Source organism: the organism of the source record quoted next, unplaced genomic scaffold (assembly GCF_019419815.1).
Source record: "Pyrus x bretschneideri cultivar Hongxiangsu unplaced genomic scaffold, Pyrus_bretschneideri_v1 Contig8, whole genome shotgun sequence".
NCBI lineage: Eukaryota > Viridiplantae > Streptophyta > Magnoliopsida > Rosales > Rosaceae > Pyrus > Pyrus x bretschneideri.
This window is the reverse complement of record NW_025999820.1, coordinates 3626715-3654503: the sequence shown is the minus strand read 5'-3', so window position 1 is coordinate 3654503 and position 27789 is coordinate 3626715. Positions and strand designations below refer to the sequence as shown.

General features: G+C 36.5%; 4 protein-coding genes across 4 annotated transcripts; 3 read left to right on the top strand and 1 right to left on the bottom strand.

Annotated features, from left to right (window-relative positions):
* The first annotated feature begins 1751 nt into the window (after nucleotides 1-1751).
* Nucleotides 1752-5230, top strand: LOC103952642 (mitochondrial outer membrane protein porin 2). The gene is made up of 6 exons (XM_009364282.3): nucleotides 1752-1920; nucleotides 2035-2102; nucleotides 3966-4076; nucleotides 4162-4248; nucleotides 4339-4547; nucleotides 4653-5230. Exons 1-6 carry the CDS (start codon nucleotides 1872-1874, stop codon nucleotides 4957-4959), a joined length of 831 nt encoding a protein of 276 aa, XP_009362557.1. The 5' UTR covers nucleotides 1752-1871; the 3' UTR covers nucleotides 4960-5230.
* Nucleotides 5231-8111: 2881 nt separating this feature from the next.
* On the bottom strand, nucleotides 8112-8761 carry LOC103952643 (60S ribosomal protein L26-1). Its single transcript, XM_009364283.2, has one exon. The coding sequence runs from the start codon at nucleotides 8693-8695 to the stop codon at nucleotides 8255-8257; it is 441 nt and encodes a 146-aa protein (XP_009362558.1). The 5' UTR covers nucleotides 8696-8761; the 3' UTR covers nucleotides 8112-8254.
* Nucleotides 8762-12993: 4232 nt separating this feature from the next.
* Nucleotides 12994-13383, top strand: LOC125473144. Its single transcript, XM_048575553.1, has one exon. It carries the CDS (start codon nucleotides 12994-12996, stop codon nucleotides 13381-13383), a length of 390 nt encoding a protein of 129 aa, XP_048431510.1.
* Nucleotides 13384-20155: 6772 nt separating this feature from the next.
* Nucleotides 20156-24091, top strand: LOC103952644 (BTB/POZ domain-containing protein At3g49900). Its single transcript, XM_009364284.3, has 4 exons — nucleotides 20156-20388; nucleotides 20515-20584; nucleotides 22256-22768; nucleotides 23058-24091. The coding sequence occupies exons 1-4, from the start codon at nucleotides 20252-20254 to the stop codon at nucleotides 23844-23846; spliced, it is 1509 nt and encodes a 502-aa protein (XP_009362559.2). The 5' UTR covers nucleotides 20156-20251; the 3' UTR covers nucleotides 23847-24091.
* Nucleotides 24092-27789: the final 3698 nt, after the last annotated feature.

Below are 27789 nucleotides of genomic sequence, written 5' to 3'. Positions count from 1 at the left end.
ATTCTAGTAGTCGACATATTAATTCCTTTTGGGTCTCAATCTTTGTTGGATCAGCTTTTTACTCATGTGGCCTTTAGCCCAATGAAACTTGTGAGTGATTTATATTAAACTTCAACAGTCCTAACTGTTTATTTTTTAATTTGTACTTTATAGATCATTTTTGTAAAATATTAGTTAAATCAGAAATATTTAAGGAATCTAATTAAGTTCAAATAAATTGACGAACACTATGTTCTAAGAAACATTAAAATTTTCATCATGACAATCAAATGAGTAAATGGTTTCAGATTGAATTGATTTTTCGCAAGGATGATTTATGAACGAAGAGTTCAAATATGAACAGTTGGGATTATTCATATTTTTTTAGAAAATGGAAAAAATGTGGAGCCCTTTGGATAAAGGCTCTGACACTTACATTGAATAATTTTTTTTTTTTTTTAAACTGGTGTATTGATTCTAGTTAACTTAGAGCTTTGGTTTCTAAATTAAAAATTTATAAGCATTAGTCATTGAACTTATCATAACGTGGAACGATGGATTTTGGGCATTGAGAACTTACATTCATTACTTTCCTCTTTAAACCCTATATTTTGCTCAGAAGTTTTGACGATGTTACTTAAAAGGATTATTGCTCCACATTATGACAAGTTTACTAATCACAGTATTTCAAGGATCAAATCAATTGAGTCAAATTATGGTCCCTGCGCTAAGATTCTAATTTGCTCATAATTAAAGATGAACTAAGAGACAACAACAATGAGACAAAAGGAAACAAGAGTGAAAATCACTAACATTGTTTTTAGACGAGGAAATTTAAGATTGTTAAAAAAATTCCAAAACGACAAAAAATTGAAATAACGGAATTTATTTTTTTAGAATTTGTGAATTTCTTGCTTGGGTAGCATAAAGAACAACGAAATTGAAATACATAATTTAAAGTGTGTAATGGTGGAGGCAATGGAGACAATGACAGTGGTGGTGATGCCTGTGGTGATGATAGTGGGTGTTGGCAGCAATTGTGGTGGAGGAGACAACAATATATGGTGGTGGTGGTGGTGGCAGCTGTGATGGGTGGTGGTGATCATGGTAGGTGTTGGTAACGCGGTGGTGGTGGCCACTCATGATTGAGTGTTTTTATATTTTTGTTTTTAAACTCATGCCCATGGAATATAGGAATTGAAACATGAAATCTAGTATTCGTTTGGAAGTGTTTTTAAAGTCACTGAAAGTGCTTTTGATGAGAGTACTTTTAGAACCAATAATTAGTAAAAATGCAAGTGAATAATGAAAAAGCACTTGAAGTGTTTATTGCAATAAGCATATAACTGATGTTTTTGGAACCCAAAAACACTTTCACTAAAAGAGCTTTCAGTCATTTTAAAATGAGACCTTAAACTTGACAATTGAAGGTCTTAAATTTCAAAAAAAATAAAATTATGCATAATTCTAAATATTTATGTTTATGAATACAAACAAAAAGAATAATGTATGCATGTCAATTTATAATTTTGATTTTTGTTCAAATTTCAAATTTATTTTCTGTATCTAAACATAAAACCAAAGAGTTTTATTTTAAAAACGTTTCCTAACGAGTTCTCAAATAATTAATTTAAAGCGTATCATCAAATCATATAAGTTTATTACAATCACCAAATCAAATCATTGATTCTTCTTCCCGAAATACAACCCGAAGGTTTTTGAGTATTGAAATCAAAGGTTGGCAAGCGACGTGTCAGCAGAATACCACGACAACCGTCAATCACACACCACAAACTTGCCACCACGAAATAAACAAACCCTCTTCCTCTTCCATTTCGCTTCCCCTCTCTCTCCCCGCCCCCAAAATTTCTCACTCTCTCTCCTCTGTGAAGATGAGCAAGGGACCTGGACTTTTCACCGACATCGGCAAAAAAGCCAAAGGTGAGCAATCGTTCTCACTCTCTCTCTCTGTCTCTGCGATCTTTCTACTGTTTGTCGCGATCTCGATTGCGCGTAATTTGCATCTAAAACGATGCGTTTTGGCTTCTGTTGCAGATCTTCTGACCAAGGACTACAGCTCCGATCAGAAATTCACCGTCTCCACCTACAGCGATGCAGGGGTGGTACGCATTCGATGCTCTAATTTAATTAAAATATGTACAGCTAATTGAGCAATCGAGAAATATAGTTTCGGATCGTGAATTAGGGTTCGAATCGGTGTTGTTATGCTAGTGTTGATTGTTTTAGCTAGATTATAGTGCCAATCGCATGCTTTTTTCGTCTCGGGTTCGAAATTCAGACAGAAGTATTTGAGAATTGAGTCATTTTTGTAGATTATAGTTTTTCTCTGTCCAAGGAAATCAGTTTATACGTTTTGTTTTATAAACTAGATTTTATATTTTGCGTTTTTTGGTGCGATGTAATCGTTCACTTAGGGCTCGTTTTGATAGCCATTTCGTTTTTAGTTTTTATTTTTCGGTTTTTGAGCTAGAGATGGAGGGAAAGCGTATGGGCGAAATGACAATGGAAAGAGGAAAGTGAGAGGTGGTGGGAGGGAGGAGGGGGAGATAATGTGAAAACAAGAACTAGAAAGTTAAGCAACTTAAAAATTGTTTTCGGTTCTTTGTTTTTGTTTTGTGTCGCATTCTTTTCACATTTCTTTCACCTTTCTTTCTTCACATTCTTCATTCCCCCTTTTTCCCACACACTTTTCTTCTATCTAAGCGGAAAAAAAAAAAAAAAGTAAAAATCAAAGATGAAATAGTTATCAAACGGGCCCTTAGTAGTTTTTGAGGTTCGAATACTAAATTTTTGTTAGAAGACGTTTTTTTTTTCTGCTGTTGAGTGTTAAGTGTTTCCTTATCTTTGTTTTTCTTGAAAAATGAGAGACTGGGTTATCTAATTTTCATTGTTTCCGATATTTTAAGTACTTATCTATTGGGATTTTTGTGAAAAAATATCATTTACTCACATGACAGTTTCATTTGTTGTTACCCCATTTTTCAATCTTCCTCCTATTCGTGTGTACATGTGTAGTGTGTTACTTTGCATTTTGTTCAATTTGAAGTTGTTACTCTGTATTTTATTTCTCCCTGTGCAGCTCTTTTCTTTGTCTCATGTTATTATAGACTTAGACTTTTATGTGCCTGCATCTTATAATGACATAGGAAAAATCGCTTAGTAAAACCTTCAATACCTTTTTAATTAATAGAAAAAGTGAGCTCTGAAATACATGAAGGGAATATCTTGACTTATCAAACGATATGATTTCTGAAATTCCATCTCTTTCCTTCTTTAGAAAGCTGGAGTGAATATCTTATTTCTGAAATTCCAATCATTATGATTACATTAACATATTTGAAATGGTATTTATGTTTACTTAGATTCATCGTGATTTAATCTCACGTAATATCATACTGAAGCTTCAAAACTTGAGTTCAGAATTTGGGTATAGAATTGAAACAGTTGGCCCGGTTGATTAATGGATGAAAGTACAACAATTTTAAGAGTAAACCTTGAGATTTTGTATACTTTTCTGCACATGAACAATGTCTTAATATTTTTTTTCCTGAAAAGAAAAAAGAAGGGGACACCTGAAATGTCTTGTATAATCTATCATTTTTAATTACCAATTTGGCATTTATTATTTGAATAGATGTTTATTGCTCAGAATTTCCATTTCCTGCTATGCTTTAAGATTCATGCCGTTAAAAATTTAAATGCTTTAGCAATAACCTTTTGAAGCTTTAAAAGCTTGTGTTAGAATGGATTTAGAAATCGATGGCTGGCTTCTGAGTATTCTCAAGTTGACTAATTCAAAATTTCCCCTTTATTGGATCAACCTTGAGATTGTGGTAGTGTTGGTTTATTTGTGCCCCTTCCTGGAAGTTGTTGTGTGAGTTTATTTGTTTTAACTGTTTAAGCGAAAATATAAATTGTTGTTTATGTTCCAATGTCGTTTTTTTTGTCTTTTTGGGATCCTTTAGGCCCTGACCTCAACAGCAGTGAAGAAAGGAGGACTTTCCACTGGGGACATCTTGACACAATACAAGTACAAGAACACAGTGGTTGATGTCAAAGTTGATACAGAATCAAACGTGGGTTGTGTCGTTAGCTGTGAATATATTACAAACAATTCTCTTGTTCTTTTAAGCATGTGCAGTTTTCTCTTTGTTTTGGCAGATCTCGACGACCTTCACGATCAATGAGATTGTCCCATCCACAAAAACTATAGCTTCATTCAAAGCCCCTGATTTCAACTCTGGCAAGGTATAAAATCAGGGATCTTTAGGATAGGCAATGTTTACATTTGAATTGTGCATTACTATCTGATAGTCATTTTTCAATTTTATTGTGCAGTTGGAGGTTCAATACTTCCATGACCATGCAACCTTCACTACAGCTGTTGCCTTGAGTCAATCCCCAGCCATTGATTTTTCAGCCACCATTGGAACCCCAACCATTGCATTTGGTGCAGAAGGGGGTTATGACACTACCTCTGGAAACTTTACGAAGTATACTGCTGGAATTAGTATCACAAAGCCTGATCAGTCTGCTTCAATAATTTTGTAAGCTTTTGTACCGTAACCTGTGTCATGTACAATAGTTTAAACTCCGTTGTTGTAAGTTTTAACCGTTTCTAATATCAGCTTTCTCTCTCTCTAACCTCTCAGGGGCGACAAGGGAGACAGTATAAGAGCATCTTATGTGCATTATATGGATTTGTTGAAGAGGAGTGCTGCTGTGGGAGAGATCACAAGAAAGTTCTCCACGAACGAGAACACTTTCACGGTGGGAGGACAATATGCTGTTGATATTTACACAATAGTGAAAGCTAAGCTCAACAATCACGGAAAGCTAGGAGCCCTCCTGCAGCATGAAGTCATACCGAAGTCGGTGCTGACAATATCTGGCGAGGTTGACACCAAGGCCTTGGACAAAAATCCCAGGTTTGGAGTGGCTATTGCCCTGAAGCCTTGATTCTTTGGTGTTAATGAATTCAATACCTGGTTCAATTTTTTGGCTGGCTCTTGATAAGAGCACTTAATAATTAGTTCCACAGAAACAATTTTCTATCTTGCGATGATTGTGGATTGATCGTTTGAGGCTTGGGCCTCTAACGTGGTCTTTGTTTCTTCTTTTCCTCTATATTCTTTTGGTTTATAATCATAGGTCGCTAAGGCGTTGCACATTCTAGTCTCCTTGTATGGAGAACCATAGAATTTTGATTGATAGAAGATTTGCTTGCATATATTGTTGTGCCAAGTGATTTGCGATTGTTTGTTTGCATGAGTGCACCTTCTTAGAGTAGCTTCGATCGAGTTTATAAATGCGACGCAACGTTGATGTTGCTGAGTATTATGTTGCCGCAGTTATGATCAGTTTCTTTTTTGTTTAGCATATCTAACAGGATTTTATAGTCTTCAATTGTAGAGGCATTAGCATGGTGTTTCGGTCGACGTAGTTAACTTTGTTTTAGTGATTGAACTAGGACCAGTCCTAATCTTAATCCGTTACCTTGTCTTCTCACAATCATCACATTTTTAGAGTTATAGCCTCCACAATGGTGGACTCTAAAATAGGGAGGGAGGCGGGGAAGGGGTGGGGTGAGGCCATTGGCCTCGTTTCCTTTTTAATCCCGCTTAATACCAAGTGAAAGCTCAGGACTAGACATTGGGGTATAGTGAAGAGCAGAGCTCACCTCGTTCTCAATTGCGAGTGTCATTTATTCTAGTCTAAGACCATACCAAACGTAGTCTTGTAATCCTAGTTAAACCAGTAACTTCTAAGGTGTAACAAACGGGCTTAGAGACTTGTACAGTGGTACATTTCTCCAAAGCAGACTGCTGGAAGCCAGGAACAAGTTCTTGGCTCTCAGTCCGCAAACATGTTTGCAGTGCGCTCGAAGAGCACGGTTGTTTCGTAGCAATGATGTCTGACAAAGTTTGCTTCACAACACCATATTTGGTACGTTGAAGGACTTGTTCGATTTCCCTACCAAACTCAAAAGCAAAAAGTGGATATGACGGAAAAATGAAATTTGGTCATTCCAATTATATTTCCGGCCATGAAAGCTGGGGGATTATGAATCCTTGAAACTTAGAAGAGATCCAGAATTTCACTCATCTATTTTAGCCTAACGGAAACAATCAGTTTCGGTAAATATCTATATCCATATATGTATATATATATATATATATAGATCCGAGTCACCATTTTTTTAACACAACATTCAAAACATGCCTTTTTGCAAGGCTCACTTTGTAATGTATTTCAACCATCTAAACCACTAACTTTTAGGTACTTCTTCAAAGATCATGTCTAAAAATCACTGACATAAGAAACCGTATGACCGTTGGATTAAGAGTTAGGTTTCTTTGTAGAATTGTATTCGTCTATTTTCTTCACTACAAATGAACGTCTTAGTGGTTTTGGATTTTTTAATTTTTTGCAAGGATGATCTATGAATGATGTTCTAAAAGATAGACGATTCGAGTCGTTAAAATACATTACAATGTAGAGAAGTACCACAACAATCATAAGCAATCGACTTTTCACCTTGTCCAATTTGCAAAATACAAAGAACCCAACAAAACTCGAATGGGCATGGCTCGACATGGTCATACGGACAAGGACTTTAAAACCATTCTCCATCAAAATACATGCGGTCTTGAGACAGACACAAAAGGATGGAGAGTGGATATTAATTGATCTCTTCATCTTCATCTTCATCCTTCATTTTCATAGCTAGTGATAAGTTTAAGGTATGTCACAACGTTCAAATTATGAAAGAAAAGAAAACTTGGTAGAACTCAAAACATATTCACATGTACCGTTCATTTTCGATTATGTTGATGTACATTCCTTTGTTTCTTTACTCTTTAAATATCAAAGGCCAATGGTCATATCAATATTTTGGTTGATTAATATCTCAAATTCTCAAAATCGACATTTTCAATTAATTTTTTTAATTAAAAAACATATTTACAATAAGGTTGTAAAAAATTTAGACTAAGTTACACATCAGGCCAACTATAATGAATTGATATTGGACTTGTCATCAACGAAATTCGAGCATAAACCCCTCCCACTTACAATCTAAAGGAAAATCACTAAACACTAGTCCAAAGTGACTTTCAATTTTGGGACTGACTGCAACACTTACAAGTACTTAGTAACATAATCAAACAGTCAAATATGTTCCTTTGATCTCATTACAACCTATCTAACCGTATAATACAACATACTTGTTGCATTTTGTACCAAAATCCCAATCCCAATGTTGAATCCGTCCTACAACTCCAGCAACTAAGAGCGGAAATCAAACAAATAATTTTCAAAGGCTGAAAAACGTTGGCAACAATTCAGCCGATGACACAAATGAAGTGGAACCATGTTGAACCTGTCCTATCACCACACGGACTATTAATCCAATTACTTAATACCAATCTCCGCTACAATGCCGAAGTAAGATCGGACTAAGAAAAGTGAAGCGATTAGTGCGAGAAAAGCAAAAGCATAAAAAACTTGGTAGCTACCGAATTGTTGCAAAACTAATGAACCCAGAACATGCTCAAGACATGCTGAAATTTCATTACAGTTCAAAGCAATAATCTACTTCTTATGTCTTATAACTTATGAGAGACGAGTTCTATATAACGCATACATAGAACCACACACGATCCAAAAGACGAAGCACGAAGAGCATATGCTCAAAAACTGTTACGGCGAAGAAACTGAACCACAACCCTTGTACAAATTATTCGGTATCTACATCAAGCATCAAAACCTACACATATCCCCTGCCTGCCGGCATAAAGAGTTTAAATCGGGATAATGAGACCTCAATATCATACTAAAATGATAGCAATCACATACAAATGAGAACATCAACTTCACAATTTGGAGCTAATGCAACTGTATACTTAGAGTAATAACCAATTTTCCCAAACCAGCCCTAATCCAGTCCTAATCGAACTAAACAATCTCGATCATCGCCAAAAGGAACGTAGTCACATACTCTATTGAACATAACAGGAATCCTAACGTTCATGTGGGCATAAACTTCATATCAAACAACCATAACAAATTATGAGCACAGAATATTATAAAACGAAAAACATTACCACAGATAACAAAATATAATGGCATTGAAAATGCAGCACAAAACCCTTGTCCCAAATCCATCAATGCATAATCAAAATAAAAGTGCTTACAATAAAAGCTCATATGAAAGTTGCTAGTTTCTCTACCAAAATCAGATACCCAACTGAAATCAGTCGACGTTCTGCATGATATCCTCGGCGGTGAACTTGGTACCCTTGTCCTTGTCAGCAGCGGCGCGGCCCTTGGCCTTGCGGTCGAGCAGAGACTTGCGGTCCTTGTCCAGCCTGAGCTTGGTGACGACCACCTTGGATGGGTTGATTCCGACGTTCACGGTGGAGCCATTGACCTTCTCGCGGGTGATTCGCTCGATGTGGATCACCCATTTGCGGCGGTAGACCTGGACAACCTTGCCCTCGCGGCCCTTGAAGGTCCCGCGGACCACCTGGACCTCGTCGTCCTTGCGCACCGGCATGGATCGGACGTTGTACTTGGAACGGAGGTCGGAGGAGAGAGGGGCGCTCATCAGCACGCGGCGCACGCTGGACGGCGCGGTGAAGTGAGCCTTGCGGTTCTTCCGCCGGGAGCTGGTGACGCGGGGATTGTACTTCATCTTCGCTCGCTCTCGCTCTCTCCTAGGGTTTCGGCTAGGGTTTTCTGGCTGCCTCAACTTTTATAAGGAGAAGCTGCGCCAGGGAACGGCGTCGTGCTAGGGTTTTATCCATTGGTAAATGGTCACACGATTTGGTATGAATTGGGCCGTTTGAGTGTGTGGGCTGCCTTAGGCTGCGGACAGCTTCTTTATTTGGGCTCAAAGAATACTAAAAGCCCACGTTGGCCCAAAGAGTACCCTACTTTTGTTGGAAATAAGAGCGCGTCCTCGTGAAAGATAAAATGAGTCGACCTTTGGGTTTGAGTAGGTAAACGAGCAAGAAAAACCCCGTAATTAAAAGTTTGGAAAAACTCACTATCCCGTATTGTTTAGTTGAATATGGCTCTGGTAGTCACACGACCATGTTTTCTCTATCTACCGTTATTGGTAGTGCAGCTTGGTGGCTGCGATCGGCGAGATGCTCTCTGCTGGACTATGGGGTCTTCTGTCTTTGCATATATGTGGCGCTGTTTTGTTGGGTTTCCATCGCTTGTTGATGGTTGTGGTTCGTGTTGATCTTGGGGTAGGGTACTATTACGGCGGCGTTGGCAGCAGTTTTCTTGGTTTTTCTATTTGTTTGTTTCTAGTTTTGGGCCTTAACTTTTGTTTTTGTATGCTAGGTGCACTTTAGTTGGTTATGCGACCAGTGTACATCCAATTCTCAATAAAGCTATCACAATGGATTCTGCAAGTAGTCAATTCTCAATAATGTTGTATGACTTCTCCTAGTTGGTCCTGCAACCGGTGGACATCCAATTCTCATTCACCTTGGATTCTTTCGACATAGAAAAGTGTTTTATTTGCTTTTCACCTCACTTCTTCCCATATGAAGCCTTTCTTGGTGATATGAGTTGGCTCTCAAGTGCTAACCAAAAGATATTTCAATACCAGTCTTCTTGCAACTGGCCTTCATAAAGAGCTTCCTTCCTCTTCTTTTTCCTCCATGAGCTCAAAAGGGTTAGATTCCATCTATGCTTAAATTAAATTTATATGGATTTCAATTCACCTTGGTTATGGATTGCTAAATGGTTTGACTTGGTACTTGGTTATATTAGTTTAGTTGGTTTTTAAAGGGATTTTAACTTCTCTGCTTGCCCATGCAACTAAGCTCTAAGAGATGGGTTTTAGTCTGGGCTCTTCTAGGTTGCTCAAACACATCATCATTTTAAAGTCTCTAATAGGAGAAGATTTTCTCATGCAACTGAGATTTAGTTTTAGTGTCATCAATCGTCATTGTTCAATAAATATTTGTCACGTATTTAAAAAATGTACTACCCGTCCAATAAATAATTGCCATGTGAACATTTCTTGAATAACGTACCTATTCACACCACAACCCATTCGGCCAATCGTAGAGACACGTTTAGGCCGAAAGTGGCTTTGGCCCCAAATAGTTTTTAGTGAAAATTAGTCTTAAGTTATGTTAATAGCCCCAATAAATCTATATTGGTGTTTGGGCCTGAAATATTGGGTTTGGGCCAAGTTGGTTGACAGTCTAGAAAGAAGGTTGAGTCTGGGCCAAGTAATGTATTGTTGGTGGCATGACCGAGTCCTAGATGAAGTAGGATTGTTCAAGGATTATGATTAATTTCAGCTACACCTTCCCACTCGGCGATTTCCTTCGGCAATAACTCACTCGACAGGAGTTCCTTTGGTGATTGAGTTTTCAGCAGCATGTTTTTTCTCAGCAGTGGACGATTTGTTTTCTCGAAGGTCTTGGCCAACTTCTTTTGCAGGCGAGGTCGATTGAGTATCCTGACTTTTTGAAACGTTAGAAACCATGTTGCGACCCATGTTTGCCAGCATCTTTAGCCATTTTGGCATTTGTTTGGTTAATTTGATGCTAGGGTTTTTGGTCACTCCATCCATGTGTCATGAGGCCTTTTTTTTTTTTTTTTTTTTTTGGTGGTAATAGGCTTGGAGACTACCACTGTTGCTTAAGCCTCATTGATTTAATTTGTTGTCTTCGCAGACGTGGTTGGTTAAAATTTGGTTGAGGTATTGCCAGTTGCCGAAACAATAATAGGCCTCTTTCTCTTCGCAGTTGGTCTTCTTAGCTACTGAAGCTTTTACCTCGGTGATCTTTTTTCGGCGCCAATAAGAAGAAAAACAGCCAAGTTGGAGAGATAGTCTAACATACACTGTATGTAGAGCTGTGCATACCTAAAAAAAAAAAAATTCTTATTTTTTTTCATAATAATAATTTTTTATTTATAAAAGAGGATATATTTTAGTGTGTGTGTGTGTATATATATATTGATGTTTGGACGTACAATTCCTCAGCATCAGCGTCGAACAATTCACCAGTGTATTTTTACTACCATTATGTGAAATTGTAAACGATATCTGTGTTGGGGAAACGTGGCTAAAGTTTGAACCAAGTGCATCTCTAGTTGAAGTTTTCACTAGAGGCGTCAAATTTGGTGGCCGCCTCACATTTGTCCAAGGCGATTGCGGATTGTGAGATTAATGGAACTAGATAGGCTTGGCGATATCCATGTTGACGTGTGAGGAAATTCAACATATAGATCTCATAGCTTGACTGGCTAAGCTCACAGTCGAACTAAATGTCACGCATGAGGAGAATTAGGCTGAAGTTCGGCGTCTTCCGTTTGGTCCCATTGCAAGCACGGAAGATCATTGTAGATAGGTATGGTCTTTTATGGAAGATTGTGATTTCATTTCGAGGCTAAAGAAATGGTAAAATATTACGTACGTCGAATGTCTTGGAGGAAGAGCGCCGCTAACTGGAAGCCTATGGCTTCATTATCTTGAAATTAGGACAACTTGATAGAAGTGGAGTAGAGTAAGTTTGGAGCTACATCTAAAAAATCAAGAGCGGCCCATGCTGGTGTGGCTCCATTTATTTGGTAGTTATATCAAATAAACAACGATAGAGATGGGTGAGGATTGATGAGCTAAAGGCCAAGTTTTGACTGCTTGCCAGCACTTCGACCATGAGCATGTTCTCGATCAGGAATGTTGAACTTTGACAAAAAATGAATGTGTTATACCAGTAAATGAGAAAAGCCTTGTGTTCACCTTTTTTTTATAGGCTTGTTTTCTTTGTCATCGAAGTTCGTAATCAAAGTATTATTGTTGAGGAAGCTCTTGGCCTATTTGGTGATCGCGTCCTTCAACCAATCTTTATTTTCATCCTCGCTTTGAGCCCTTCAAAGCCATCTTGTCGAAGATGGCTTTTAGGTCTAGACATATTGGTAGGTCGAGAGAGAAACATGTTAGGACTCTATTGAATTGTCACTGAACATAATAAGGACTATCATACATGGAATTAATTAATTAAAGTCAAAACCATTTAAAGGATAAAATCCCTTGTTTGTAGGACACTAAATGATTGCTTCAGTTGTTGTTTAACAACTAACAAACGTGTAGGTTTTTATACTTTAACGATCCTAAGATAGTTAGGATACAGTTGGGGTTATAAGTCTATATAGGAGGTGTCCTTGCTGACGGGAAGATAACGTCAAAACAAGATCTAGAACTATCACTAGGGTTTTGATATCAAGTTCCTCAGTGAGTAGAAGACTCTCTGTGTTGTTGTTTTACTGCTTGTATGGCATACTCAGGTATAATCATACTTAGATTCCTCAAATATATATATATATATATATGTGTATGTGTGTATGTGTGTTATTTGTGATTCTTAGCGAAGACTAATCAGTTGTAGGTCTAACATTTGGTATCAGAGCAAGGTTAGTCTACTTGGATTCAAAACTATTTTTAGTTTAAACATATCACATATAACCTTTAGTACTTGCAGAACAAAGTTGAAGAATTTTAAGGGAACATGACTTTGCACCAATGCACAATTGCTTAGAAGATCACGTCAAAATGGGATTTTGTCAAGCATTGTTGCATGAATTAGGTTGCAGGATATTGTAATTCATTTATCATAACATACATACTGCTCTCTTCAAAAAGGGAGTATATTAAATTAATCTAATTCTTGTCCAAAGACCTGAGTTATGAATGTGTTTAATAGTAAATTAAGTAGCTATGTTAATGAAACTGGTAGTAAAGTGTTTCTTGCCCAAAGGTGATACCTTGTACTGCATGCTGTTTTCATTGTTTATTTCACTAACAAATTGTAGTGGCATCCTCAGTGAATCCCATGTCCTTGAATTTTTCCTCTATCGAGCCGCTCAATGGAGGAAATTACAAAAAATGGAGACAAGATGCTGAGATTATTTTGGGACTGATGGACTGATTTGGCACTCAAAGAAGATGAGCCAGCACTAATGGATGCAACTAGCACAGTTGCTCAAAGGTTGAAATTTGAAAAATGGGAAAAAGCTAATCACATGGCATTACTTGTGATAAAAAGATCAATTGGGGAAGCTGTGAGAGGGGGACTGCCTGTGAATGACAAAGCAAAAAATTTCCTCGAAGGCATTGAGGCAAAGTTCAAGGTCTATGAGAAAAGAGAGATAGGAAACCTTATGACAACCTTGACTACTCTGAAATTTGATGAAAGTCACACAGTTAGGGAGCACATGTTGAAAATGGTTAATGCAGTGGCAAAGCTCAGTGATCTTGAAGTGCCTATTGATGACTCTTTTGTGGTTCATATGGCTCTTAACTCTATTCCTGAGAGTTATGAGCAGTTGAAGACATCCTACAATGCTTAGAAAGAAAAATGGAGTTTGAATGATTTGATTTCAATTTATGTCCAAAATGAGGCAAAGATGAAACGAAAACAAGAGGCCATTAATGTGGTGAGCACAGACAAAGGCAATAAGCACACTGTGTTTTCTAGTAAGCCAAGCAAACCCTTTAACTTTCATCACTGTGCTGGAAATGATACTCTTTCCTCCAAGGGACCGCAAGGTTTTAGGGTGCATATGGAAAATGTTAAGTGTTATTTTTGCAAGGAATATGATTATTTCAAAATGGACTGTCCAAAACGAAGAAGTGGGAAAATAAAACTGAAAATGTTTGTGTTTGTGTTAATATCAATCTTGTTGAAGTCCCTCCAAATTCTTGGTGATTTGACATTGGTTGTTCGGTGCATATTACCAATTCATTGCAGGGATACACAAGAAGGGAATTTGCAAGAAATGAAGTCTATGAAGTTCCCATAGGAAATTGAAATAAGGTGGCTGTGGAGGCGATAGGCACTCTAAAGCTCAAGTTGTCAACTAATTTCGAATTAGAATTGTTAGATGTTCTTTATGTTCCTAGTTTAACTAGAAGTTTAATTTCAGCTTTTAAGCTTGTAAAGACTGGTTATGCTTTCATTGGAGAAGATGAAAGTATAAGGATTTTCAAGAAATGTAATCTCAATCTTTTACTTGGTATTTGTTTATTGGAAAATGATTTATGAAGATTACATTGTGATGTTGTTACAATTCCAAATTGCATGCAAGTGTCGTCAGTTCTTAAAAGTAAAAGATCATTGGTTAATGAAAAGTCCTCTATGCTTTGGCATAGGAGGCTTGGACACATAAGTCAAAAGAGATTGGAACTTCTAGTTAAAGAGAACCTACTGCCAAGGTTAAACTTTGTTGACCTGCAAAACTGTGTTGATTGTTGGAAGGGTAAATTAACAAACACAAAGAAACTTGGATCAACAAGGAGTCAAAAACTCTTGGAAATAATTTATTCAGATGTTTGTGGTCCTTTCCCCACTAAAATTATTTGCAAAAATGTCTATTTTGTGACTTTTATTGATGATTTTTCTCGATATGCTTATGTTTACTCAATATATGAGAAAAATGAAGTGGTTAGTTGTTCTAAAACTTATCAAAATGAGGTAGAAAAGCAACTAGAAACATCAATTAAAATTTTGAGGTCGGACCGTGGTGGGGAGTATTATGGCAAGTACACTGAGGAAGGCAACAAAATGGTCCAATGGCAAGATACTTGGAGGAAAATGACATTCAAGCTCAGTACACTACTCCCGGCACACCACAACAAAATGGTGTGGCCTAGAGAAGGAACATAACTTTGAAAGAAATGGCAAAATGCATGATGAGCAGGACTAATCTGCCAATGTTCTTGTGGGGAGAAGCACTTAAGATGACAAACTATATTTCAAACCAGTGTATCGAGCAAATTAGTGATAAAACTTCTTTTGAGTTGTGGACATCAAGGAAGCCAAGCCTCAACCATCTTTATGTGTGGGGTTGTTTGGCAGAGGCAAAGATGTATAATCCAACAAAAAGGAAGCTTGATCCAAGAACAGTGACTTGCCATTTCATTGGTTTTCCAGAAAAATCAAAGGGGTACAGATTCTTATCACTGAGTTTATCCACAAGGATTTTTGAAACTAATAATGCTAGGTTCATTGAAGATCAACAATCTAGCAATGAAGGTTTGAAGGAAGTGGTTTTTGAAGAAGATTTGATTGTTTCGTCATCTTTCAAAGAATTCCAATGCATGCTGGCACAATTGATTTTGGGGACGTGGGAATTCTAAGTCATACTGATTGCATAGATCAGCATGAATTAGAAGACGTGCAGCCAAAAATATTAGAAATGCAAGATAATACTCAACAAAATACCATGCAGCAAGTTCCAATGCAAAGGAAGCAGCTACAAAGAAATAAGAGGTGTCCATTCTTGAATGACTACTTAGTATATGTGGGAGAGGTTAAGCATGAGGAAGGAATTGACAATGATCCAATCACATACAATCAAGCAATTAATTGTGATAAAGCTAATGATTGGAAGGCTACAATGAAGGATGAAATGGGTTCGATGTACTTCAATGAAGTTTGGAATTGGTGGAAAGAGGCGAATTTATAAAACCCATAGGATGCAAATGGGTTTTTAAGACAAAACATGACTCTAGTGGGGAAGTTGAAAGGTATAAAGCAAGGCTCGTTGCAAAGGGTTACACACAAAATGAGGGTTTGGATTACTCGGACACATTATCCCTAGTTTCATCAAAAGACTCACTTCGAGTCATTCTTGCCCTAGTTGCACATTTTGATCTTGAGCTTTACTAAATGGACGTTAAAACGACGTTCCTTAATGGAGTTCTCAATGAAAATATTCACATGGTATAGCCACATGGTTTCATTGATGAGGTCAAGGAGCACATGATATGCAAACTAAGGAAATCAATCTACAGGTTGAAACAAGCATCAAGACAATGTTTTATGAAGTTTGATGAAAAAGTCACTAGTTTTGGTTTTATTGAGAACAAAATCGATGATTGTTTGTATCTCAAGGTGTGTGGTTCCAAGTTTATTTTCCTTGTCATGTACGTCGATGATATTTTGTTAGCAAGTAATGATCTAAACTTGCTAATAGAAACCAAAAGGCTGCTGTCAAATACTTTCGAAATGAAGGACATAGGTGATAATACTTTCATGCTTGGAAAAGAAATAATTTGGGACAGGAAAAGGTGCTTACTAGGGCTCATGCAGAAATCTTATATAGAAAAGGTCCTAAAAAGATTTAATATGAAGAGTTGTGCAAAAGGTGAAGCCCCAATGAGCAAAGGAGACAAGTTTAACAAGTCTCAATGTCCTAAGAATGATATTGAAAAGCAAAGCATGTCCAACAGACCCTATGCTTCACTTGTTGGAAGTTTAATGTATGCCCAAGTTTGTACGAGGCTGGATTTAGCTTTTGTAGTTAGTGTGCTTAGGAGATTCCAAGCAAACCCAAGGGAATATCATTAGACTGCTACCCAGAAGGTTGTTCGATACCTGCACATGACCAAATCCTACATGTTAGTATATGGTAAGACTGAAAGGTTGGAGGTGATTGGTCATTGTGACTCAGACTTTGCAGGATGTGAAGATGATCGAACATCAACGAGTGGGTATGTTTTTCTAACGGCTGAAGGTGCTATTTCTTGGAGAAGTGCAAAGCAGAAGATTTTGGCTACTTCAACAATGCAGGCATAATATATTTCATGTTTTGAAGCAACCCAACAAGCCATAATGTTAAAGAATCTTATTTCAGAAATGAGGATAGTTGACATAATTGCGAAACCACTTGTAATATACTGTGACAACAAAGCTGCTGTGTTGTTCTCTAAAAACAACAAGAAATCTTATGCAGCTCGTTTAATGGATGTCAAGTATCAATCAGTCAAGGAGAAGGTGAAGGCAGGAATGATGTTTATAGAACACATTGACACCACTCTAATGTTGGCTGATCCTCTTACAAAACCTCTGGCAGTGGGAGTTTTCAAGAATCTTATTTTAGAAATGAGGATAGTTGACACAATTGCAAAACCACTTGTAATATACTGTGACAACAAAGCTGCTGTGTTATTCTCTAAAAACAACAAGAAATCTTATGCAGCTCGTTTAATGGATGTCAAGTATCAATTAGTTAAGGAGAAGGTGAAGGCAGGAATGGTGTTTATAGAACACATTGACACCACTCTAATGTTGGCTAATCCTCTTACAAAACCTTTGGCAGTGGGAGTTTTCAAGAATCATGTGGCAAACATGGGCGTGGTTGAATCATTTGATTCAGCTACTGTATGGAAGTAAGAGTTATCTTTCATTTGATTTCATCTTTTGTTAAAAAATAAAGCTTGAATTCATGTACTCTTGAATTTTACCATGTTAACAGTTGAGGTTTTATTTCAGCTATTGTGTATATGTACAAATATATGTATGCAATATATTGAAATATTGTGGACTGATGAAAGATTCATACTAAATGTGCTTGGTATCATAAGCATTCCATTGGAGCTAACAAAAGCTTGACAATGGTGGACTGCTCTGATTAGTAGGAGCTTGGAAACAAAGCTTTGAATTTGTTTCGGTACTTATATCATGCATAAGTTATTTTGGGTGATGTGATCTTAGGGTGCTTGTACGAGTTGATGTATAAGATTTTCTAAGGTTCATTTCTTTGAAATAATTTATGGCAGATATGCAAAGGGATTAATGGTTGTGTTGACAAAAGTGATCACTAAGGGATTAATTTGATTCAATACGTTGATAAAGGTTACGATCAGTGATAATTCAAGTGGAAGAATGTTAGGACTCTATTGAATTGTCATTGAGCATTATAAGGACTATCATATGTGGAATTAATTAATTGAAGTCAAAACCATTTAAAGGATAAAATCCCTTGTTTGTAAGACACTAAATGCGTGCTTCAGTTGTGGTTTAACAACTGACAAACGTGGAGGCCGGTTTTCAGGCTTTGACGATCCCACGATAGTTGGGATGCAGTTGGGGTTATAAGTCTATATAGGAGGTGTCCCTGCTCATGGGAAGATAACGTCAAAACAAGATCTAGAACTATTGATAGGGTTTTGATATCAGGTTCCTCAGTGAGTAGAAGACTCTCTGTGTTTGCTGTTTTGCTATTTGTATCATGGCATCCTCAAGTATGATCATACTTAAACTCCTCAAATATATATATATATATATATATATATATATATGTGTGTGTGTGTGTGTGTATGTTATTTGTGATCCTTGGCAAAGACTAATCAGTTGTAGGTCTAACAAAACATCTATGGGAGGCCAACTAGGGACGTGTTGAGTAATGCAAAAATGTTGAAATGTCAAGGATGATGGGGTTCATGGGGCCGAACGGGAGAATCATCAAGTTGGTGGTTGGGCACCAAAAGTTTAGGGCCACTAACAAGAGCTCTCAATCCAGGATAATTTCGGTACTGGAGATTTTAATGGCATCATAGACTCCATGTCTACAAAGCTATTCTTCTTCCTATTTTTAGAAATTTCACCAAAATTCAAATCAATTCAGCAACAATAGGATTTGTAATCTCTATCTTAATTCTCTACAACTTGTAGTTTTTTCCTCTATCTTACCTATGACTTAAATGTTTGTGCTTGGAATTTTTTATTGATTTCTCCCTGTTAAATTTAGTAGTATGATGACAAAGTTATCATGCAAAGGTTTGAAAGTATGAAAACTCGTCAAAGATAATTATGGTTGTGAAGAGATAATATTATCAATGGTTATGTTATTATGATGTTTTGGTTAGTAGTTTTATAATTATTATCTGCCAATTGTTCACATTTGTGAAAGACACTTCCTCTGAAATTTTTCTCCGCCACTGGTTTCACTATTAAATTTTTTTTCCTTATACCAAAATACCCAAGGACTAACATTCTTTTGTTGCTATGATGCCTATATTTTTCCAAGTTAAATTTCGCATACGTACATAAAAAGTAAAACATCTTCTTATTTAGTCTTTTATTTAGCTCAGTTGATTGCACGAAACATCATTCTGCATTTGCTCATTTTTCTAATCCAATCTTCAAGACTATTTCTTTGTATTGTCTTTGTTTCTAAATACGTGACCAAATAAAATATCTTCTTATTTAGTATTTTGTTTAGTATAGTATAATTGATTCGCACGAAAAATTATTATGCATTTGCTCATTTTCATTGGAAGAAATCTAATCTTTAACTTAATATTTCTTTGTATTATTTCTTGTTTCTAAATACGTGACCGAAATATCAACAATAAATTAGAAGACAAAAAAAAGTAAATAATTTCAGAGAATGACAGAAGAAAAACGTGAAAATCATTTTCCCTTCAAAAAATCTATTGCATTAACCAATTTGGTGAAATTGTTAGTTTGAATATATATATATATATATATATTTTTTTTTTTTGAACAAATTAGTTTGAAATTTTGAATACTTTCAAAATCACGAGGCAAACAAGACCACCTCAATTTTCAGGCTGACATAATTGAAGCTTTCACCACATGGCACGGCCCAATAAGCCTGTTTTCAGAGATAGGAAATACCAAAACAGAATTTAATAGGGTGTCCAAATCAGAAATTTCTTCAAGCCAACGATAAAACAGAATTTATGTCCGAAAATCATATATATACGTGTCCATTTGTTTATAATTTCAATTATTTAGACACGTGTTCATCTCTAGTTAGGTGAAAGTAAGAGCCAACTAGTGTCCTTTCTATTGTATTTCGGAATATGGGACACTTTGAATTTTTATTTTATTTTTGAACAAACGATATTATTTATATTAATGGAGTGGGAGAGTAGGCTAAGCCTCATAATAAACTAGTAATAATGTTGTTCAAATTTGTTTTTGACGAGAATCGAATCTAAGACCTCTCACTGACAAGTGAAGAGGAACTAGATTGTAGTACTAAGTGGTAAATGACAATTGTTAGAATTTGGATCTTGATCAAAAATACCAATAAATAAATAAATTAATTAACAATTAAAAATTTCAAAATATTTTATAATCCAAAGCACTGTAAGTTTTGTTACCATTGAATAAAAAGTAAAAACAGCATTGAAGGCAAAGGAGTGAATTGTTTGCTCTTCCTGGGCATGCATTTATGAACGATCACATGCACGCCATAAATATACAAACCTAAACGAACGAAAGCAGCAAGGAATTAATTCCGAATTCTTTCGAATTCCTCACCCTTTCAAAACATAAAACCCTAATCGCATTTAAAGCAGCATATCAATAAATAAATATAAAAAAAGGGAGTTCAGAAATCAAAACTGCGTTTTTCAAGAAGAGGAGGAGGTTGGCTGCTGCTAACTGCTAAGCGGCAGGAAATGAGGGGTTGGAAAAATCTTGGAGTTGTTGAGACCATCTACGAGGAAGAAGACTATGAATTCTCTTCGGCTTCTCCTTCTCTCTCCCCTGCCCTCTCTTCTCCTTCCACTCCCCTCCACTCCAGAGTAGAATCATGGTAATTACATATTCTTCCCCTTTTCACCACGTTCCGGATTCAAACTAGTAATATCGTTTGTGACAAATAATTATGTAATACACTGATAATTTCTTGTTTTGTTTTTGTTTTGTGCGTAACTTTTAGGTCTCGGGCAACAGGGCAAAAAGCGGAAGTACTAATCCGAGTTCAGGGAAAATGTTTCCATCTGCACAAGGTCTGTGACAATTCCCCTCCTTAATTATAATTAAGCTGTTTGTATTTTCATGGGGTTTTTTTTTTTCCCAGTTTTTTGGGAGATGGGTAAAAAGAATGAAGGACAAGAAAGTATTTGCCATTTGAGAGAAAACGATGAAATTATGTTCCAATTTCTGCACATTTTCGTCTTGCCAGGTTGAACAATTAGAAGATGAAATTTGGATTTGTGGGAAATCATACAGTTGAAATTGGGGTTATTTGATTTGGAAAAATTTTAGGGACGAGATGTTAACTTTTTTTGCTATATTAGACTGACAGAATCCTCATTTACTCCATGTGGTAATCCTATTTTATTTTTTGACGAGGCGATATCGCCGGTACGTTAAATTAAATTATCAAAAATGTTATTCTTGTTATATTTTTGTATCGCTATGATCATAGAGACAACACCCATTTTTATATTACTATGATAGAGACAAAACTCATATTAGTTGATGGCACCTACCTCTGTTAGAGAGATAGAACAAATAGAATATGAAAAATATAGTAAGTGTAACATTATTTTAAATTATTTTGGTTTACGAAATGACAAATTCAAATTTGAATGCAAACGTGTAAACACACTGCTCTGGTAACTGTCATAACTCACACTGGCATCCCTAGTTTTTCTTCCCCAGTTCTATTCAAAAGCAAGAAGTTTGGGATTAAGTGTCAATAGTGATCTATGAAGTTATGAACTTCCATTGATTTTTTAACCACCGGATGGCCTCATATATAAACACATATTGTATTCCAAATTGTCCAGCGATTGGATTTGTAAAACTAAAAACTATTCATCCATCCCTTGATTAGTCAAAATTTGTCGCTTAATTAGAGAATGGTAATTAATGTTAGGGAGACTAAATTTGTAAACAAAATTTTGTAAACTAAATGGTATGAAGTTGATAATTAGATTATTATTTAAGCGTTGATAAACGTGCTCTTTCCTATTAGTGACACATCATTTAGTTTGTAAATTTTGTTTACAAATTTAATCTCTTAACATTACCCATTACAGAATGCAGAATCATAAGTTTAATTAAGCACTCATATAGATCTAGATCGGCTAAGTTTTTTCGAAAACATACAGTTGCTTTTAAGCAGCTCGAATTCCCTCGTTTTATTTTGTTGGATTATTGAGCGCATGCCCAACTGTTAAATTCAGTAATATGTACCATATATTGATGTATAAATTTTTTATTTCTTACCATTCCAAGATGCTTAGATTCCCTATAAATGGAATATGGCTATTCAAATAATGAACCACAGAAAATAAAAAAGAATCTGTGTGTGTGTGTGTCTATGTATATATATAGAGAAAACCTTTAAGAGAAGGATTCCCTTTTAAAAAAAAAAAAATAGGAACATCATCTTGATCGTTAGATTTGGCTTTAATGAAATTCTGTGGTTGAGATTCTTTGGCCTGTAATTTAATCTCAACCACAGAATTTCATTATAATCAAATCTAACGGTTAAGAAAGTGTTCCTATTTTTCATCTAATGGTTAAGACGGTGTTCCCATTTTTTTTTTTAAAATAAGGATCTCTTCCCTTAAAAAGCCTGTATATATATAATGCTACATATTATTTGCCAGCTACTGATGAAAGTGCTTGTATACTAATTATTTCTCATTTTTTTTGTTAATTTATAGGATCCTCTGACATCAAGAAGCACGTATTTAAAACGTCAGCTAACGGAAATGGTCTCAGATTTCACGATGCCTTTAAACATTTCAGCCGAAACATTCACTCTCGTAGCCGAATTCTGCTACGGAGCTCACCTTGTCATAACGCTGTTCAACGTCGCTGCTCTAAGGACAGCAGCCGAATTGCTTGAGATGACGGAGACCGACTACAATGGCGATGACAACTTGCTCCACTTAGCAGACACCTACTTCCGCCAAGTAGTTGCCGTTAATAGAGATTACGCATCTGTTGTCTTCCGTTCGTGTCTATCTTTGCTTCCTGAAGCAGAAACAGCAGCATTCCTTGTTAGCAGGTGCATTGAGGCGTTGGCTCTGTCGAGCGAGGGTGACAGCGGTGCTGATTGGTTGAACGAGGTTATAACGGTGTGTCCAGAGGATTTTCAAATAGTTGCGGAGGCCATCCAACGATGTTTTGGAAACCACGATGTTGTTTATAAGCTCGTTGATCTTTATCTTATGGTAAGACATCAATCACTCCACGTTTGTTTTCTTCTTCTTCTGTTAATGCTATGTCTTTCTTTGTCCCTTGCAAACTGCAAGTGTCAAATTAGCCACCTAATTAGAACTTAGTGGAACGTGAGCATTAGCTAGGTTTAAGTTTGTATGTGTTATGCCGTTTTGTTTAAAACTATATAGTGAATTGTATTGTCCGAATCGGAGTTTTTTAGTTTTGTTAGGTAAACTAAAGAATTCTGTAGTTGATATAGCTTCTTCTGTGTATCCATATAAAAAATGCTACATTTCACAGAGATACAGTGGAAAGATTACAGAGGATGAGAAAACTCAAATATGCAGTTCAATTGACTGCAGCAAGCTCTCACCACAACTCCTCCTTGAGGCAGTCCAAAACCCCATAATGCCCCTCCGGTTCATAGTCCGAGCCATGTTGATTGAGCAGCTCAAAACTCGCCGCACCATTTTCTCCGCAGCAGCAGCAGTAACTGATCATACCCAAATCCAACCTCACCACCGCGACCATGATGGTCATCATCACCGTGACAATAGCAAACAAATAGAGCCCGTCGCAGTCAACACTTTAGGCTCTCTCCTTCAACGTGACACAGTGCACCGCCAATCTGCGCATCTCAAGGCCACAATGGCGGCCACAAGCTCGCGGATACAAAGTTTGGAGGAAGAACTTAATGGCATGAAGATGTTGCTGCACGAGTGTCATGAGAAACAGGAAACAAACATATTAATGGACTCAGGGCGTAGGTCTTCGAGCTTCCATTTTGGCACCAGTGAGAACAATAAGATTGTAAAGGGTGACAAAGCATCTGCTTCTTCGGCTAGTTTTCGGATTATCACTAGTAAAGGATCGGCCGAGACAACTGGAGGGACTTCTAATTGGTCTTCTTCTTGCAAGGGGACTCCAAGATCGACCAAGAAAATTAGTGAGAGGTTGATAATTGGATTGAAGAAGGCGTTTAGGGTTTCGGGTTCGGCTAAAAAGCTCGTCAAGGAGAACAATGTCTATGGGGATACTGGACGTGGATTCGAAGACGGCATTGCTAAAGATGTTATGGTGATCAAGTAGGGTTTTAGGTTTTGATTATATCTCATATTTCGTAGCTAGCTGATCATCATGAGACCACCTTTCCATTCAGATTTTATTGAGGAAAAAGAAGCAGTTTTATGATTCAATATTTCAGTATCTTGTGGATGTAGAGGACTGGTTATGTTATCCAATTAATGCCGACATCATTTTTGGTGTTTGTAAAATCCGTGGAATTCTGGAATGAAGAGAATGTTGCAATTTACAAACAACTTTTTTACTGACTAGGCGATTTGTGACCAAAATTACGTGGAGGGTGATGGTTAGATACTTTCTTTAATAGTTTAGTTAAAAATCTAATTATCAAGCGTCACATGATGCAGTCCACAAAAATGATCTTCCTAGTATTTTCCTTTGTAGAAAGGCACACTTACCGAGTACACCCACCACATCAAAATTATCCTTGGATGGCACACATTGCATGCCATAAAAGCACTTGAGAGCATCTCCACTTATTACCCAATTGATAGGCAATTGAGTTTAATCGCCTCGGCCCAAAAAAAGTGCTCCACCGGTCCAAAATTGGAAGGCAATTAGGCCAAAGGCCCTTTCTCCTGCCTTGCCTATTCATTCATGGGCTTGCACTTGCGGGCTTTGCTTGCTGACATCGGCACAGAGCTTGGGCTCCACCACGTGCAACCCACCAAAACAAGATAAAAAGCCCTCAGCAGTTGGATTTCCAACGTTAAAAAAATTGAAAATTTTAGGTTGTGCTGTGTGGCACAATTTGGTGTATCTGATTTAATTTATTTTAGAAATCAACGGTCATGATTAACCCAAAAGAAAAAATTACCAAAAAACACAAATTTTTTAAAGAACACACTTAAACAATTTAATTATTATTTTTTATTAATTATGCTTGTTTATAATGCTATGTTTGCTTTGTATTTAAAATTAAATTATCAGAGTTAAATAGGGAGTTTTATTTCAAAGAACAAATTTACTTAGTACACAATTACAAGGCATACAAATTAAAAAAAGAAAAAAATTGAATAGTAATCGTCATTGCCCTTCCTCTTCTTAAACTGATGTTGCACAATGGCAATTAATGTTTAAAGTGAATACTAAAGACAATTTCACTGCCCTTACCCTTGCCTTACCTTTACCCTCTTAAAATGGGTGGAGTTACTCTAACAGCGCACATAATGCATGCCATAAATACTCTTGTCGTAAAATGCTCATATCATTTATGGCATGCATTTAGGGGTAGGCATAAAAACCGTGGAACTACCAAACCGAATCGAACCACGACAAAATAAATCATAAAAAATCGTGTTAACAAAAAAATGTCAACGTAAGTTTAAGAACCGGACCAAACCGTTCATACCGGTTCTGGTTCCAGTTTTCATGTTAGTAGAACCACTTAGAACCGAACCAAACCATGAATACAAATAATTAATTAATTAAATTTAATAGTTGTATACAGGTTTCACCTAGTGCGACTGCATGGGAACATTTCTCAATTTGACATTCATATTTTGATTTCATTTTTTTTTTTATATAAAGTGATCTTATAGTGTTTAGTTACATCTTATTTTTTTTCTCTTTCCCTTTTCCTGTGATTTTTTTTTTTTTAATCTCTTGATAAGTCTCTTTTGGGCTTAAATATTGTATTCATACTAACATTTTTACTACATAGTAGATGTATTTGTATGTGTGGATGTATATATGTATTTTGAATGTTATATGTACATTTGAATTGTGTTTCTTTTTTTGTTTGCTTGGTGTCAACAATATTTGCATTTTGATTTAGTATTTGAACATTATATTTTATTTGTTACTTCTTTCTTTTTTGGTCAAATAATAGACTTTGTTAAATTAGATGTTAGATTAGCCACTAGCAGGATTTGAACCCACACCGTCATGCAAGGGCTCAACACCTTTCCACCACTGTAGTAAATGGCCACTTGCTGTTTTATTTGTAACTTTGTATAACCATTTTTGAATCATATTTGAATGCAAGCATGCAAAAAACAAGAGGAAAAAAAAAAAGTAAACTTTGAATAACATTTTGATTTGGTATTCAAACGACTTAGTATTCGGAATCGTAAATCGGCATGGACCTAACCGAAACCAGTGTGGACCAAACTGTATGATTTTAGTAATAAATTTAAGTAGAACCGCACTGAACCGTTCATATTTCCCGATTCCGATTTCGATTCCATTTTGAGGGTGGAACAGCACTGAATTGCACTGTGCCCACCCTTACATGCATTGGCACACCATAAGTAGGATTGTCTTCCCTCCCTTTCCTTCCTCTTTCATTTTCCTCTTTGTCTTTTTCTCTATAAAGAAGTCAACATAAGATGTTGTCATGGCTTAATCGTAACCGTTCAAATTGGAGGAGTGGAAAGGAAAGAGAATTTAGAAGGGAGAAAATCATTCTCCGACACACCATAAATGATACAAATTTGCAATCACATCACTAAAATAGTGTGCCATAAAATGTAAGATAATACTTAGGTACTCACTAGTTAATACTCTATGTATGCACTTTCTGACTTGGCCCCAAAAAAAGAAAAGTCACGTGTTCCTTGTTTTTTAAAGCCCAAGAAAATAAAAAGCATGTCCATTATTTTTTAAAACAACAAAACATGTGTTAAAATATCACAAAATTAAAATGAAAGTACTCACTAATAAGTACCACTAATAAGTACCCAAGTATTATCCTAAAATGTAATATGCTACCTATTTAAGGATGAGGATCATCTCCGGATCCTCTTAAGTTGTGAGGACCCTAAGAATCCTCACATTCTATCTGTTCATCGTACATCGTGCGACCAGTTTCGTTAGGTACTATTTGTGTTTAATTTTAAATAAAAAATTAATAATAAATTCTGGCTGCACGATGTACGATGTACGATGAATAGATTGGATGTGAGGATCCCTATACTCCTTAAAAAAAGGGTCCGAATGGGATCCAAATCCCTAGTTAAGGCATTAAATGCAGGCCATATTTTCTCTTCCAACTTCATATTAAAATGTTACATTAAACAATCTTTTCAGAACATAACAATTGCATTAAACTCAAGTACAATGAGAATCATAAAGATGACATGAAAACATATATCAACAATAATCAAGAGTGCAAACTTAGCAAGTTTGTGATAATCTCTAGGAAGAACAAAATGAAAACTTAAAAGATCGAAAGCTTAAAAGATCACCGGTGAAACTTTGCACTACCCCAACTGTTGTCGCTGAATTGCTTTCCACAATCACATAGGTCAAGTCTAAATCAAACACTAACTCTAAACCCACGGACAATACGATTCCAAATAAAGGAGTGTTGGGGTACTTTTAGGTCGAGGTGGACTTGGGCTTTGAGAACATCTCTTGTCTCCCTTGGTGCGGATTCGTACCAAGTCCTGGAATATCTCAAAAGAGTTAGCTTGTCTTAGGAAATACCCTGGTAACATCAACGACTCGAAGATAACATGATTGATTAAAATAATGACTTGCTCAAGTGAAGCGTTATGTGGAAGCTAGAAGATTGCCAGTTTAACATGAAAGAGAAGAGATTTGCATGGTTGTATGATATTCTTGACTGGATAATCTAGGCTATCCTAGGGTGTCAGTAAGGTTTCTAATGGCTGGGATCTTTAATGGAAGGCTATGGAAATTATTAAGATTGCATGGATGATGATGTTTGAGGCTTGGATAATGTTTCTGGGCTAGATGGAATTATATGGGCTTATTTCCTGGGTGGTTCTCTTCTCTGTGTTCTCTCTATCTCTCTGTGTTACCTTTCAATCTTTTGTCTATTGTCTTTAATGGCTTCCCTCTCTCCTTATGTAAGTGAAAGGTTCTTCTCTAGGCTTCAAGGGAATCTCCCTTTGTGGCTTTGTCTTCCCTTCATTTCTCCCTAGCCCTCATATTATTCCCCTTTTAGGTGTAAGGTAGCTACACCATTAAGACCTGCAATCTG

Excerpts from the sequence above, each read along its gene's own strand:
- LOC103952642 (XM_009364282.3), top strand. The coding sequence starts at position 1,872 with ATGAGCAAGGGACCTGGACTTTTCACCGACATCGGCAAAAAAGCCAAA. Across the intron at positions 1,921-2,034 it reads CATCGGCAAAAAAGCCAAAG|ATCTTCTGACCAAGGACTAC; the intron begins GTGAGCAATCGT and ends CTTCTGTTGCAG. Across the intron at positions 2,103-3,965 it reads CCTACAGCGATGCAGGGGTG|GCCCTGACCTCAACAGCAGT; the intron begins GTACGCATTCGA and ends GGGATCCTTTAG.
- LOC103952643 (XM_009364283.2), bottom strand. The coding sequence starts at position 8,695 with ATGAAGTACAATCCCCGCGTCACCAGCTCCCGGCGGAAGAACCGCAAG.
- LOC125473144 (XM_048575553.1), top strand. The coding sequence starts at position 12,994 with ATGGATGCAACTAGCACAGTTGCTCAAAGGTTGAAATTTGAAAAATGG.
- LOC103952644 (XM_009364284.3), top strand. The coding sequence starts at position 20,252 with ATGAGGGGTTGGAAAAATCTTGGAGTTGTTGAGACCATCTACGAGGAA. Across the intron at positions 20,389-20,514 it reads CACTCCAGAGTAGAATCATG|GTCTCGGGCAACAGGGCAAA; the intron begins GTAATTACATAT and ends CGTAACTTTTAG. Across the intron at positions 20,585-22,255 it reads AATGTTTCCATCTGCACAAG|GATCCTCTGACATCAAGAAG; the intron begins GTCTGTGACAAT and ends GTTAATTTATAG.